Source organism: Cucurbita moschata, unplaced genomic scaffold, assembly GCF_002738365.1.
Source record: "Cucurbita moschata cultivar Rifu unplaced genomic scaffold, Cmos_1.0 Cmo_Scf00008, whole genome shotgun sequence".
NCBI classification, from domain to species: Eukaryota; Viridiplantae; Streptophyta; class Magnoliopsida; order Cucurbitales; family Cucurbitaceae; genus Cucurbita; species Cucurbita moschata.
Genome location: NW_019268524.1, coordinates 4462710 through 4476555, shown reverse-complemented (window position 1 = coordinate 4476555; position 13846 = coordinate 4462710). Strand labels below are relative to the sequence as shown.

The following is a 13846-nucleotide window of genomic DNA, read 5'->3' as shown; positions in this document are numbered from 1 at the left end:
TTTTTTTTTTTTTTTTTTTTTTTTTTTTTTTTTTTTTTAATTACATGGACGGCACACACAGCTAGAGAATAGCTTGGGCCTATAAAAAAAAACATCATCTACTGTAAAAAAAAAAAAAAAAAATTACAACTTTTTATTTACTATTTACTGTCCAAAAACAAAACCCAATGATTCTATCGTGGAGGGTGAAATAATCTTTCACATTTTAAAAAAAATTATGAATTTATTAAACATTAAATTGAATTTTTAAGTTCCAAAATTCAATTTTATAGGATGGATTCATTAATTTTAAAAATATTTAATATGATTAGTACCTATCAAATTTGAAGATGAAGTTTAAAATATAGGGACATATTAGACATTTTTTAGACTGAATTTGTAATTTAATATATTTTTTTTTTATCATTATTGAAAAAAAAAAAATTTGCCCATTTTTATTTCATCTAAATGGATCTTATAATAAGGTGGAATTTTTGTAATAAAAAAATAAAGAAATAAAGAAAAAAAATGTATTTTGTAAAATTAAAAACAAATTTGTGAAATCCAACAATCCCTTTGAATTTTGACCCCAAAAAAAATTAAATAAATAATTGTCAAAAGAGATCTGAATAATTCAAAAACTTTGAAATTTTAATGTATATTGACAAAATTTATTTAATTGAAAAGACATATTTGACATAAAAGTTCAATCACAATGGGAGACATGTTCCTTATTATATGCTAACCTTTGACCAAGTCAAACTTTTTGGACACTCTGTCCCTCTAATTTTCTTATAATTTTCTAAATTTACCAATTAAATTATACTCGTGTCAGCCAACCGTGTCTTTTAGAAGAAAAAACAATGAAATGCCGTAGATTACACCCCACCCGATTAAAAGTATCGTGTAAGTTCGACTTATTTGTTGGTCAAACTAGAAATATGCAAAAACAAAACCCCATTTGAAAATATTAAGTTTTGTCCGGCTTTCAGTTGATTGTTATGTATAATTGTTTTTGTATAAGCATTCTTGTATAAGTGTGTAGAAACCGGTTGGAGAGAGAAACAGAGCATTCTTGTATAAGTGTGTAGAAACCTCGTGGGCCAAAATGGACAATATTTGTTAGCTGTAGGCTTGAGCTGTTATAGAAACTGCCCCACACTAGTAGACGCGTTTTAAAACTGTAAGGCTGATAGCAATACGTAACGAGTCAAAACGGACAATATCGATTAGCTATAGGCTTGAGCTGTTACAGAAACCGGAAGAAAGACATATGTATTGAGATGAAACTACAAAGAAATGAACATCCAAGTGAAACTAACTGAAATTTAAAGGCAATAGCAGAATCACAAACTGGATAGAATGAGCAAAACACCAAACAAAGGAAAACCAGAAAGCTTTGCCTAAATACAAACTTAGAACACTATGTTTCTACTGAACTAGCAGCCCTTCTTTTCTTCCAACTTCATTCCAAGTATGTCTCCATTATGTCCGGGTACATACCCGCCTGCTCCGAGTTACGATACTCGACTGATTGATGTGGATGGTGGTCGAGCGAAGTCGAAGATGAAGATGAACTCATTCTTGCAGGCAAGGTAAAGCTTCTCTTGAACTTGTTTTCCATCTTCCTAGCACTCTCAGATTGGCTGTCTAAGCTCAAGAACTCGTTCGGGTTACCTCCATTCGTGTTGTGCATAGGATCCGAGTTTGGGTTCGCGTTATTCGGTTCATGAATCAAAGGGAGGTGAGTTTGATCAGGTTTGGTTCCTAAGCTCTCCGGATTAAACAAAAGCTTAGCATCATCTGCTCGTCCCGTGAGAGCATTGAACAACGACAACCCATTAGGCCATTTGATATCATTGTCATGATCTCCCATCACGTCTTCCATTCGAGCCTCGGAGGAATGTGGCAACAGAAACATGTGCGTCTCGTCTTTCGACTGCGGGTAACCGAGCCTATTCGAAGTGTGGAAGTTGGGTGAAGGAAGCAGAGAAGTTGGAGGAGATGGAATTGGCCTTTGTGCCCAATTGAGGAGATTGGGAGGAGGGTGAAGGGGAATGGCTGATTGCTTTGAAGCCATTGGAGAAGAAGATGAGTTTCTATTTGAAGAAAAGAGTTGATTCAAATAAAAACCAGATCGGTACCCAATAGATTCAAAAGTATGCCTCATTCTCAGCACAAAATGCAGATCTTCTGGTATCTGAATACAAATATACACAAAGATTGCTATTCTTAACACTCTCATACGCACGTTCGAGTATTAACACGACGATCAACCGTTCGAAAACAGCAACCAAACAGTAAGGGTGAAAGAACAGATAAAGAACTCACAGTCTTGCAGGAACCAAGCTGAAGGAGGCCATGTCCAGCTTGAATAACAGCAATAGTCTGATTCAAACACAAAAGGGTTCAATGGGAAGATTAGATCATGAAAAACGCCATTAAGATTGCGAAAAACTCACCTGAATTCCAGAATCAAACTGATCAGTCCACTCAGGAGGAAGCTGCAAGGTAGATAGCAATCAAAGAAAACAAAAACAACCCATCAAAGTTCTGATATCTAAGATCAAATGGCGAAACTCTAAAGAAAACAAGGTGGGATAATCAAAATCTTTCAGAAAAACTAGCTTGTTCTTTGTTTCTCATACAGCATCAAATGAACTTTGCCAGTAATTTGAAATGTTTGGCTCGCATTCTGTAGGTTCTTTGAAAACCCATTTATGGCACTTATCTGATGCAACTTTCCCCATCAGCCTGTCCGAATCAATCAATCAATCCAATCAGGAAACAAGAACATGAGCACAAGAAGCCTTATGATCCTCTCCAAAACATAAAACAATCCTACAAACCAAACAGCCAAACAAACAAACAAACAAACACCTACCCAGTACCCACCCTTCTCCATAATTATATAATTGAATGGACATTTTGCTGAAGGCCTTTCTAACAGGATCATCCCCATCAATCTCCTCCAAGCACTCTGCAGCTCTCCCACGGCAAAACCCATCTTCCCACATTAACATCCTTCACAAAATCCAGTGCAAGAAAATGAACATGAACAATGCCACAGTTTACAGAGGAATGAAAATGAAGGGTTAGGCTTACAAGCTGCCATTGTCGTCCCCAACTTTGCATCCATTGCCTCCTCTGACCCTTCTGGTGAAAATGGAAGAAACCCCATTAGAGAAAAATGGGTCAACAAACAAAACGGAAGAAACAGAGAGAAATAGAGAGAAATAGAGGGAAATAGAGAGAAATAGAGAATGAATTAACATACGGACGAGGGCGGATGGTCCAGAAAACAGAGTAAGTCCAGTCTGAACTGAGACAGACGCTTCTGAGGGCCTCATGAAGGGCCATCATCCCAACAGCTTCTTTGCTCCTGTCTGATGATCCTGAGCCCACCATCTCTGTCTCTCACTGCGGCCCTTTTTACGCGACCCCTCTTCGCTCCCCCTGAAAAAAACCTTGAAACAAACCAAGTTCTGTGTATTATCTTGGTTTTTGATTCAAGGGTTTTCTCCACCACACAAAAGAAAACTAGAATACTTCTTCTTCATCCATTAATTTCAACTTCTTCTAAGGTTTTCCTCCTCCCCTTCTTCTATCTCCTCTTGTTTGTCCCAAATAAGCAGGTTTTGTAATCTTTGAGAGACATACAGTGAAGAGGTGAAAAAATAAACAATAAAAAGGAAAAGAAGGAGAGAGAGAGAGGGTTTGGGTTGGTCTTTTGTATGATTGTAACTAAACTACGGAAAATGGTAGTGGGGCAGCTTTTTCCTCTTTTGAAGCCCTCTCACTCATAACCATTTACAGGGATTGTTGAGCTTGTGGGGGAGAGAGAAGAGGGCAAATTTTGGTTTGTTCTTTTTAGTACTCAAATTCTAACATCTGGGTGTTTTTTTTCTCCTTCTTCCCTTTCAAAACCTTGTCTCTTTTTGAAGAATCCCACTTTGGCTATGTAGGCTGAGAAATTGTTTGGGAATTTTTAGTCTGCATTTTGATTTTGATTAGCAATAGAGTGGAAATAAATTAGTGCTATGTTGTTCTAACTTTTCATATGCATAATCTTTGGATTCAAAAGGTGTAGTGATACACTATTAAGTCTTATTTTATGTGTACTTTTTGAATTACTTCAAAGAGTATCGTTGCTCCCTCATTTCTTCGATTGTTTACTATTTCGGGGTTTTCTTTTGCCTTATTCTCCATCTCCACACACTTATAAGAAATGGACTAACCTCCTTTTAGGAGCCAAGGTCTTTGTTGGCGCACCACTCTAATATCATTTGTAATGGCCCAAGCTCACTGTTATCAGATAGTGTCTGTTTTAGCCCTTTACGTACTGACGTCAACTTAACGGTATTAAAACACGTATGTTAGGGGGAGGTTTGCATACCCTTCTAAGTAATGTTTTGTTTCTCTCTCCAATTAGCGTGGGACCTCACAAGCTCAAAGGTCAAACATTTACAAGTCACAGTGCATCACTAACATCTGTTATCAATGTCAAATATTATTAATCTTCATAATAATCTTAACAGTAGAGTTGGACAGTAACCCTACTTTCCAGTTTATTGTCGGATTTTCAGATCATTTAACTACAAGTTGGAGTGTTGGGCAAGTATTAATACGCGTGTGAAAGGTGTGGAAGTGGACGTGAGTCAATGTTCGAGGAAAGATTTTGAGTACAAAAGTAGGGTTTGTTTAGGTGGAAGGAAGTAATGGGTGAACCAAAATTGTAGCTCAAGGTAAAAGATGTGGAGAAAGTAGTCCTATTGTTTTGCCAATTGAGTGAAAAATTACAAGGCCTCCATCTACTTTCCCTTTTCAACTTTTACCTATTATTTAATTTCTATCTCCACTCCGCTTTACTTTATTACTTTTTATCCGTCATTTTATTCTCGTTAACGTGTATTTTAGAATAATTCTAAATTGGGTCGAGCAAAATAAGCTTAACTATGAAATTTTTATGATTGAACTACTCAACAGGAAAATGTACATTGTTAGTATAAATAGTGACTTTCAATTATTTTAACCTCTTCTTAACTATCTTATGATTAAGACCGCTCTCGTTCGAATATAGTTTTCGATCATTTATGTAGCGCTCCTCAACTAAACTATTTTTGAGTGTTGAGTTGAAAATATTTTGTAGGTATGGAAATGACCAAAATACCCCTCATACTACTAAAATACCCACAAGCAGCTATCAACCATAGTCGGTCGCCACGAGCACCCACCTAAAGTCACCCATAAGCATTTTGTGTATAGGATAAATCGAACAAACTTAGATTTATTGACGTCGTTTTAACTATTTGCACCTTAATTATTTACAAACATACCCTTCCACCCACTAACTCCAACTCAATTGGCACCCTTTTTTGATTTGTATCATTCTACCCTCATCAATTTCATTACTCATTAAAAGTAAAAGAAAAGTATGAATAATTTTAAAAATTAAATTAAATTAAATTTGTAGCTTGTGATTTATTTAATATTTTATATTTGTTAAAACTCCCCTCATTGGGTATGAAATCTACACAAATATCCAACAACAGATTATCTTAATAATAAGATTTTAAAAATGATGTCTCCTACTTAATTATATGTTTAATCATGACTAATTTGAAAATAAAAGTATAATTAAACTATAATCAATTTAAATCATCTCACCCTTTTGATTTACTTATAAATTTTATTTTTAAAAAGTATAATTATTTTAATGTAAAAGTTATATATATTAATTGCATCGAAAAATAGTATATGTTTGGTGAGAAGTCGGGGTGTTTGTATAACCCGAGAATCCAATCAATTCAGGATTTTTTTCGTTTGAATTGGACTAAATTTTTTAAAAATAAAAAATTGGGTCGATTTATAGGTTCATATTTATTTTATTTTGATCGGATTAACTAATCGTATTATTATAAAAAATTAAAAATATTTAATATTTATAGCGGATATTAATAATAATTAATAAAATTTGTCACACAGAATCTTTGCAGTCAAAAGAGGACGCTTAATCTCTGAATTGCTAATTTTTTTTTTTTTTCCAAATTTTTAATACATTATTATCACATTATCATATTCCTATTATGTCAGTTTTTTCTCCTTTTTTTTTCTCTTTAATTTGTACGAATCCGCAAGGGTAATTATGTCATATTTGTACGGCTTTTCTTCATTCAAGTCCTCCACTCCCCTCCTCACTTTCTTAATTTCTCATAATTCCTATGTGAAATTCCAATTTTGCCCTTCCTATTATAATATGCCACTTTAATAGCTTTAGTTTTTATAATATTAAATAAAGTTAGTCAAAATTATAAATTCTTTGAATTTCGTACTACTCTATTTGGCCTTTTGAAGTTTAATTTTTTTTAATTACGTCTTTAATTTTTTTCCCCATTACATTAAATAAATAAATGGGTATCTTTTACTAGACACGCCAACTATATTAGACTAACATGATAATTAAAACACGTCAATTTAACTATACAAATTCTCGAAAAAAATTCAACCCACTAACCCATTTGATCGAAAATAATAATCAGATACGATAGAGTTGGACATTCATTTCCATTTCAAATCTGACCACTCGAGATGTTTAGATAGAAGATATTTTCCATGTCATTAAAAAATTTGGATTCACTTCGAACTGATTATCAACATATATTATCTTAATGTTTTGCATGTCAAAAGGTTTCCACTTGATAAAACGAATGATGAGATTACGATGTCATATCTTGTCGAATAAAAAACAAAATTATAATATCACCACGTAACATTTTCAAATTCAATCTATCATTATTATTTTTTTAAAAAAAATCTCGATAAAATTTTAATTAAATGGATATTATTTTTGTTATATGAAATGATACTTTTGAAGTGTTGTTACAATAATTGGATTAGGGATTAAGATAAAAATATGATTAAGTTAATAAAGTTTGATTCATTTCCCCAAATCCAAAACTTTATTATTGAAATTATAGGCTAAAGCAAAATGATAACTTCTAAAAAGGAAGAGAGAGAAAGAGACAAAAGGGTAATATGGTCATTTTGCTTCAAGGGGACGGATGGGGTGCGCTTATCAAAAAGGAAAAGTGGCAGAAAACATACATTAGGGGTAAATTATTACTCAGAAAAAAACTTAATTAATTAATTAACTAATTAATTGTTGGGGAGGAGAACTTATCACGTGCGCACGTGCCGTGACAGTCAGTCGGTGCATCGTTTGTAATAAAGAAAAGTTGAAGGCGCACGAATTGCGGGGCAATTCGTCCTTTACTTATCACCACTCGCTCCCTAGAAAGCCACGCTCCACGCGCCTCCACCTATAAAACATATCCAATATTCATAAAATAACACTAAAAATGTTATTAATAAAGATTATGTGATTAAAATAGAAATTTCGAGTATTTAATAAAATTTTGAATTTTTTATATATTACAAATTTTAATTATTAAGTGAATATTAATATTAAGCCGGGCTTGTTTTTAATTATTATTTTTTTTATAAAGAAATCAATTAGCATGAATATTAAGTCTATGTTTTTATGAACATTTCAATAAAAATTAGAAAATTGATTAAAAAAATTATAAATTTGAATTTTGGGAATTAAAGGAATAAATCAATAATTAAAATCTTTCCCCATTTTCCAACACCTGAATCTCACGCGCGCGTGGGGGTGGCAATGACGAATTATATTAATATTATATAAAAACCATAGATCTCAAGTTCTGGGCTGAGCCTCCGCATTGACCGGCCCATGGCCCACTTTCAAAAAACAATAATAATAAAATTTTAAAAGAAAAAAAACAAAAAAGGGAACCGTATCCTTTGTGGGTCCCACGCCCGAATCTCCCAAATGAAACGTCTCTAATTAATTAATTAATTAATCAATCAATTAGACTAATCCTTCAACGTTTATCTTTGATTATGTTATTATTATTTCATAAAACATCTTTTTAATTATATATTTTCTTAATTTTATTTTATTCATTTTTATTACAATAAATTAAATTTTTATATTAAAAAATAATAATTATGAAAATGTCATAATACAACTCAAATATTAATTAAATGAAAACGTGACAAGACATCATAGACGTGACTTGTGAACTATGCTACACATACATGATCATGTTTAATAATATATAAATCTATATTATATATTTAATGTGAACATTTATTTTAACATTGAAATTGAATTTATTATATTTAAAATTATAGTGAGACAAAAATAATGGTATAGAAAAATGCTAAAATAATTATTGGAAACAACTATTGATGGAATTGACTAATTTGTACGTTATCCGGCTCAATAATTTTCTCTGTCCTTTTTGTAGAAAATTAAATAATACATAAATAAATAAATAAATATATATATTTTTGTGTTAAAAAGATGTTTATTATTTAAATTAAAATTGAGATTTAAAGTAGTTTCAGAGATTATTTTCATAATTAATATATTTGCTGCTTTTCTACGTGCTACGTGACATTGACATAAACATGCGAAAAAAGATCGATAAAAGTTTCATGATTTCGCAATTTATTTATTTACTTTTCTTTACGTTAAATTTATATTATAAATTTTTTATATTTTAAATTTAATTTAAATTTTAAAAGGGTGACAAAAAATCTTTTTAAAATAAGGTAGGAAGTCTATGATAGAGATAATGAGTTTTATTACCCAATTAGGATCGTGTGGGGTTGGAGATGAAAAATTATTCATTATTTTAATTAAATTATAAATAAAGTGTTTGTGATAAAATATAATGTAGATCTCAAAAGTTTTTTTTTTTAATTAAAATTTATATTTTTAAAAGTTGACCGATCATTATATTTAAATTATAGTAGAACTATTAGATGAATTTCTACGCAATATTTTATTTCAATTAAGTCATATGAATTAATATAAAATATGCTAAATTAATTAAAATTTCGTATTTTGTCTAAAAAGTACTCTAAAAAATTTTAAAGTTCGGATAAGACTTTAAATTTTAAAGAGGAAACTATTTTAAAATTTTCATATTTAAAACTATTTTTTAATTTTAATTTTTTAGTTTAAGACTATTTTAAAAATTTTAAATACTTTTTTAGGGGTAATTTTATTAATTTAATGGATGAAATTGGAAAAGAATATTGGATGAAACAAAGGGTTGAAAATTGGTGAAAATAGGAAACTAAATGATACAATGATGACGAATTAAATGGTCTCACCAGCTTTGTAGAGCTGCTTATGAACTGGCATTGAGTAAAGATTTGGATTAAGGAGAGAACCGACGATTAATTTAATTTAATTAATTGAACCTGATTAATAAGAATGATTAAAAAAATATATTTTTTTTAGAAAAACAAAAAAGATTATTATTGATTAATTTTAAGAGAAAAAACGTTGGGATTAGAACAAAATTAAATAGGAGGAAGAGGGTGCTTAACAATTAACACGCCCTAATCTCAATCAATGGCTGATTAACATGGATTATTTCCAAATTAAAATATTATAATAATAATAATAATAATAATAATAAATAATAATAATAATAATTGAGTGCGCAGGGATATTACTCCAACCATAAATAGTCTATGCCACAATAAGATTTTAACAATATTAAACATAAAAGGAAAACCTAATTTTTTATTTTTAATAAAAATAAAATGTTAGTTTATTTGTTTTTAAACGTTTAATTTATAATAAAAAATAGGTATGAAATTAAATGAAAATAAAATAAATATAAGTTAGGTTTGGGTAAAAATAATCCAATTTAACATGTGGGCCGACATTTAAGCCCAATAATATTCTTAACATCCGGAACGTGGCCCAAAACTTGAATGTCAACGGGGATTGCAGTAAATAAATGCATTAATTTTGTAAAATAATAAACCTTATGCCTTTTATTTTCTTTTAAATATAGCTGAAAATAATACCTCTATAATTTACCTATATCATAAATTTTGACATATCAGTAACGTAAGACTTACCCTTATAATTAGATTTATCTCAATGGTAAAAAAAATAAAAATTAACAAAATCTTCCTCAGTAAAAATATATTTTTATTTTCTATACAATTTAATAACATTACAACTTTTAAAAATCAGGTACATATTTTGTAATCGGAATACTAATAATTTAATAATTTATGTAAAAAAAAAGTTTAAGAATATATATATATATATATATTTTATAGAGAAAATACAAAATTTTGCGTATTTTGTTTTTATGAATATATATTATACGTATTATTTAAATTACCAATTTAGTTATTGGGATTTGGACATCCAAACTAAAAAGAAAATAATTTATATGAAATAATTTAAGTTTAATTTCAATATTTTTTTTATAAAATTCGACTCCAAACTGTTATTATGATTGAGTTAAATTCTTTAACTATTCTTAATTAAAAAAAAATAAAAAAAAAATTAATTAGTGTTTTTATCTCCCATTTAAGAAAAAGAAAAAAGTTTAAAATATAAAATATAAATAATGGGAATTATGGATTATTTATTACATTAATTCATAAAACGGTGCGTTTTGCAATCATCCCATACAATTTCTCATTTTACATTTGTGTCCAAATCTCGGGGTACAATTTATTTATTTATTTTATTTAAAGAATTATTGCGAAGTGAGACAGAGAAAGTAGAAATCGAAGGAAGAAAAAGAGAAAAAAAAAGAAGGAAGAAGAAGCGAGAGGGGAGCGAAGGGTAGTTCCCATTAAAACCAACAAAATTTCTCTTTGATTTCGCAGTCCTCGCCAACCCTCTCTCTGCAAATTGACAGAGTGCAAAGGAGGAAGAGATCTATGGTGTAATTGCTCAGAAACCACTTCTTCCTAACATCGCTTTGAATCGCATTCTTGGGTGAGTTTCAGAATCTCAATCCGTGAACAAATTGATTGCAATTGAATTTCACAAATTAAAGACCTCGTTTTCAAGCCACTTCTTTGTTGTTGTTGTTGTTTCACTTTCGATGTTGACCTTTTCCCCCAGTGTTTCTCATTGTGTTGGCCTGTCGCCATTGCGTATCTTAGTTCCTCCAACCCGTTACATGTCTATTGTTGAGACTCTCTTGCTTTACTTTGGGTTCAAGGGATACTGTGCATTGTCTTATGTTTATGTCAGTTGTTCTTTTCATGAATTTGGATTCTGTTTTGTTGTCAAATTCATGGTTTGGTTGGTGGTAGATAATTTTGTATTTCTTTGGTGTTTTCCAATGCTATTCCAGATTTGATATTTGAGGTTGCAGTTGGGATTGGTAAAGACAAATTTTGGTCGTGAATTTGGGGTTGCCGGTTGGATTGTTTGTTCAAGAAATGAGGGAAATCTGGAGATGAGATGGTTGAGTTTGTCTCAAATTGTGGTTCAGTTTGGCAATCTAGTGTGTGCGAAGTGGGTAAGAGGTGAAAAAGATTGCTAGCACAAAATGTCTGACGTAGCGAGTATAGCAGAGGCGGTGGCAGCAAGGTTTAGTTCTTTGGAGCTTATTGGAAGAGGATCTTTTGGTGATGTATACAAGGGGTAAGCTTCAATTCTGTTTTTATATCTGTGATTCAGAGCGTTGTAATCTGTTACACCCTTTATCTTTTGGTCTGCTCAATTAAATAAGTGACTGGCGAGTCAGAAAATGGCTTTATGTGATCTTCAAACTAGTGTGGATTTAGATAAGTATACACTTCTTTGCTCATTTAGAAGCCTCGACATGGATATGACGCAACACGGATATGATCGACTTTGCTCACTTAGAAGCCTCGGATATGGATATGACATAACACAGATACAATTGATTTGTCATTTTTTTAATAAACTAGGACAGGGATAATGCAAGGATGCATCTATTTAAATATACATTTTAAAAACTATACACAAGAAGGAAATTTGGTCATGAAGCTTATTCATTTTTATACCAAAAGAACAAGTGTTCCATGTATTGTCCTTTCCAAATATATAGTTTTTGTCTCGCATATAAGCATTGATATGGTTATACCTTTTAGCATTTATATACTCAAAAAACGAATTGTGTCGTATTCGTGTCGGACACATGTCAGAGTGTCTCACATATAAGCATTGATAAGTGTTGGACTTAGTGTGTGACACATGATCTATTGTGCTAACAAGTATCTTATACATGTTCGACGAGTGCTGGAGTGCATGTTACCCAAATTTTAGGGTCTATACTTGGCTACATCGCTGTTACTTTAATCCCAATTAAAGTTGAAGAAAAGGTTATTTAATAAAAAGTTCAGTCATCCTTTTTGTAACCTAAGGTGCCGATGCTGGATGGTTTCTCAGGTTATTTCTTTTTTGTTTCTTTTTCGGGAAGGGCGTGAGATACCAAGGCCTTTTCTTCTCTGCAATCAATTAGAAAATTAACTGGAAATGCTCATTGATCTAATCTCCTGATGCCTTTTGCATTTGCTTCCAGGTTTGACAAGGAGCTTAACAAAGAAGTCGCTATCAAAGTTATTGATTTGGAAGAATCGTAAGTACAGAGGTTGCTCTATATTTTTCACTGACGTTCATGATGAAATTCAAATTTAGAGCTCTTGTCTTAACAATGAATAGCATGTATGATTAAAAAACTTGGTGAATATTAAAATGGTAGTGTGGGTCAAATTTTACCACATTCCTTGCTAAATAAGGTGAGTTTATCTTTAAATGAGGAGTTGTTTAATAATCCTCGTTTGTTTATCTTTGGGTCTTTGGATGATTTTATTTTAATTTATTATTTTATGTTCTAGTTGATTAGTGTTGCTCATTAGACTACGACTTTCCAATTTTGCTTTCTGTGCACTTGACAGTTTCTATGTGATTAGTGTTGCTCATTAGACTACGACTTTCCAATTTTGCTTTCTGTGCACTTGACAGTTTCTATGTGTCATGTGTTGCTCATTAGACTACGACTTTCCAATTTTGCTTTCTGTGCACTTGACAGTTTCTATGTGTCATAATCATATTATGATTATTTGTACTCCTGACATCAAATTATTGCTCACTGCAAGATCAGCACTGATTAGTGTTGCTCATTAGACTACGACTTTCCAATTTTGCTTTCTGTGCACTTGACAGTTTCTATGTGTCATAATCATATTATGATTATTTGTACTCCTGACATCAAATTATTGCTCACTGCAAGATCAGCATTGATTAGTGTTGCTCATTAGACTACGACTTTCCAATTTTGCTTTCTGTGCACTTGACAGTTTCTATGTGTCATAATCATATTATGATTATTTGTACTCCTGACATCAAATTATTGCTCACTGCAAGATCAGCATTGATATGATTATGCCTTTTAGCCTCTTCCAGGAATTTGTAATGATTATTTTCTTTTAAAAGAAACTTATATTTCATTGATAAATGAAATTACAAAATATGGGAAAGAGAAATCCTTCAGCCAGCGGAAATTATAAAAGATCTTCCCCTTGAGAATAAGAATATTAAGACTGTAGTTGAAGAAGGTTGCATTTACACTAATGTAAAGCTACAAAAGGATGGAGTTCAAAAAAGTGTTAATGATTAATTGGAGCCTCTGAAAATATGATTTTTCGGCTGTACTTGCTTCCATAAGAACACCCTGCTAATGTTGATCCATAAGAACACCTCGTTAATGTTGATCCATAGAGCTTTTTTTTTCTCCTTATAAAGGTGACCACAAAGATATATGCAAGATAGTACATCATCTTGTTAGGAAGAACCCTGATGCCCTTAAAAGAGCGTAGAATGATGTAACAAATTTTTTTTAGCCAACGAGCAGGCTAAAAACAAATGGTTATAGACACTTCCCTATCTTTGGTGGGGGGTTTTCCATGTATATTACATAACTTGTATTTCCTTTCTTTGCTCAACCAAAAAAAAAGAAAAAAAAAAAAAAAAAAAAAA

At 31.4% G+C, this 13846-nt stretch overlaps 2 protein-coding genes across 3 annotated transcripts in view; one reads left to right on the top strand and one right to left on the bottom strand.

Annotated features, from left to right (window-relative positions):
* Positions 1-1228: 1228 nt before the first annotated feature.
* On the bottom strand, positions 1229-3716 carry LOC111446623 (protein RICE SALT SENSITIVE 3-like). The gene is made up of 7 exons (XM_023085508.1): positions 3257-3716; positions 3085-3135; positions 2875-3003; positions 2628-2733; positions 2442-2483; positions 2311-2367; positions 1229-2179 (listed from the first exon to the last, which is right to left on the bottom strand). The coding sequence occupies exons 1-7, from the start codon at positions 3385-3387 to the stop codon at positions 1445-1447; spliced, it is 1251 nt and encodes a 416-aa protein (XP_022941276.1). The 5' UTR covers positions 3388-3716; the 3' UTR covers positions 1229-1444.
* A 6881-nt stretch (positions 3717-10597) lies between these two features.
* LOC111446686 (germinal center kinase 1-like) overlaps positions 10598-13846 on the top strand; it is a 17811-nt gene continuing 14562 nt past the window's right edge. Inside the window, exons 1-3 of one of the 2 annotated variants that reach the window (XM_023085609.1) lie at positions 10598-10828; positions 11193-11485; positions 12390-12446. In XM_023085609.1, coding sequence (XP_022941377.1) covers positions 11391-11485; positions 12390-12446 — 152 coding nt within the window. In that variant the 5' untranslated portion in view covers positions 10598-10828; positions 11193-11390. Of the gene's footprint in view, positions 10829-11192; positions 11486-12389; positions 12447-13846 lie in introns of those variants that run through there. The other variant, XM_023085610.1, reaches the window with a different exon arrangement.

Bases quoted from the DNA above. Each gene is read 5' to 3' on its own strand.
- LOC111446623 (XM_023085508.1), bottom strand. From the start codon at position 3,387: ATGGTGGGCTCAGGATCATCAGACAGGAGCAAAGAAGCTGTTGGGATG. The intron at 2,734-2,874 runs GTGGGTACTGGG...TGATTCGGACAG, and splicing joins TTATATAATTATGGAGAAGG to GCTGATGGGGAAAGTTGCAT. The intron at 2,180-2,310 runs GTGAGTTCTTTA...ATTTGTATTCAG, and splicing joins AGCTTGGTTCCTGCAAGACT to ATACCAGAAGATCTGCATTT.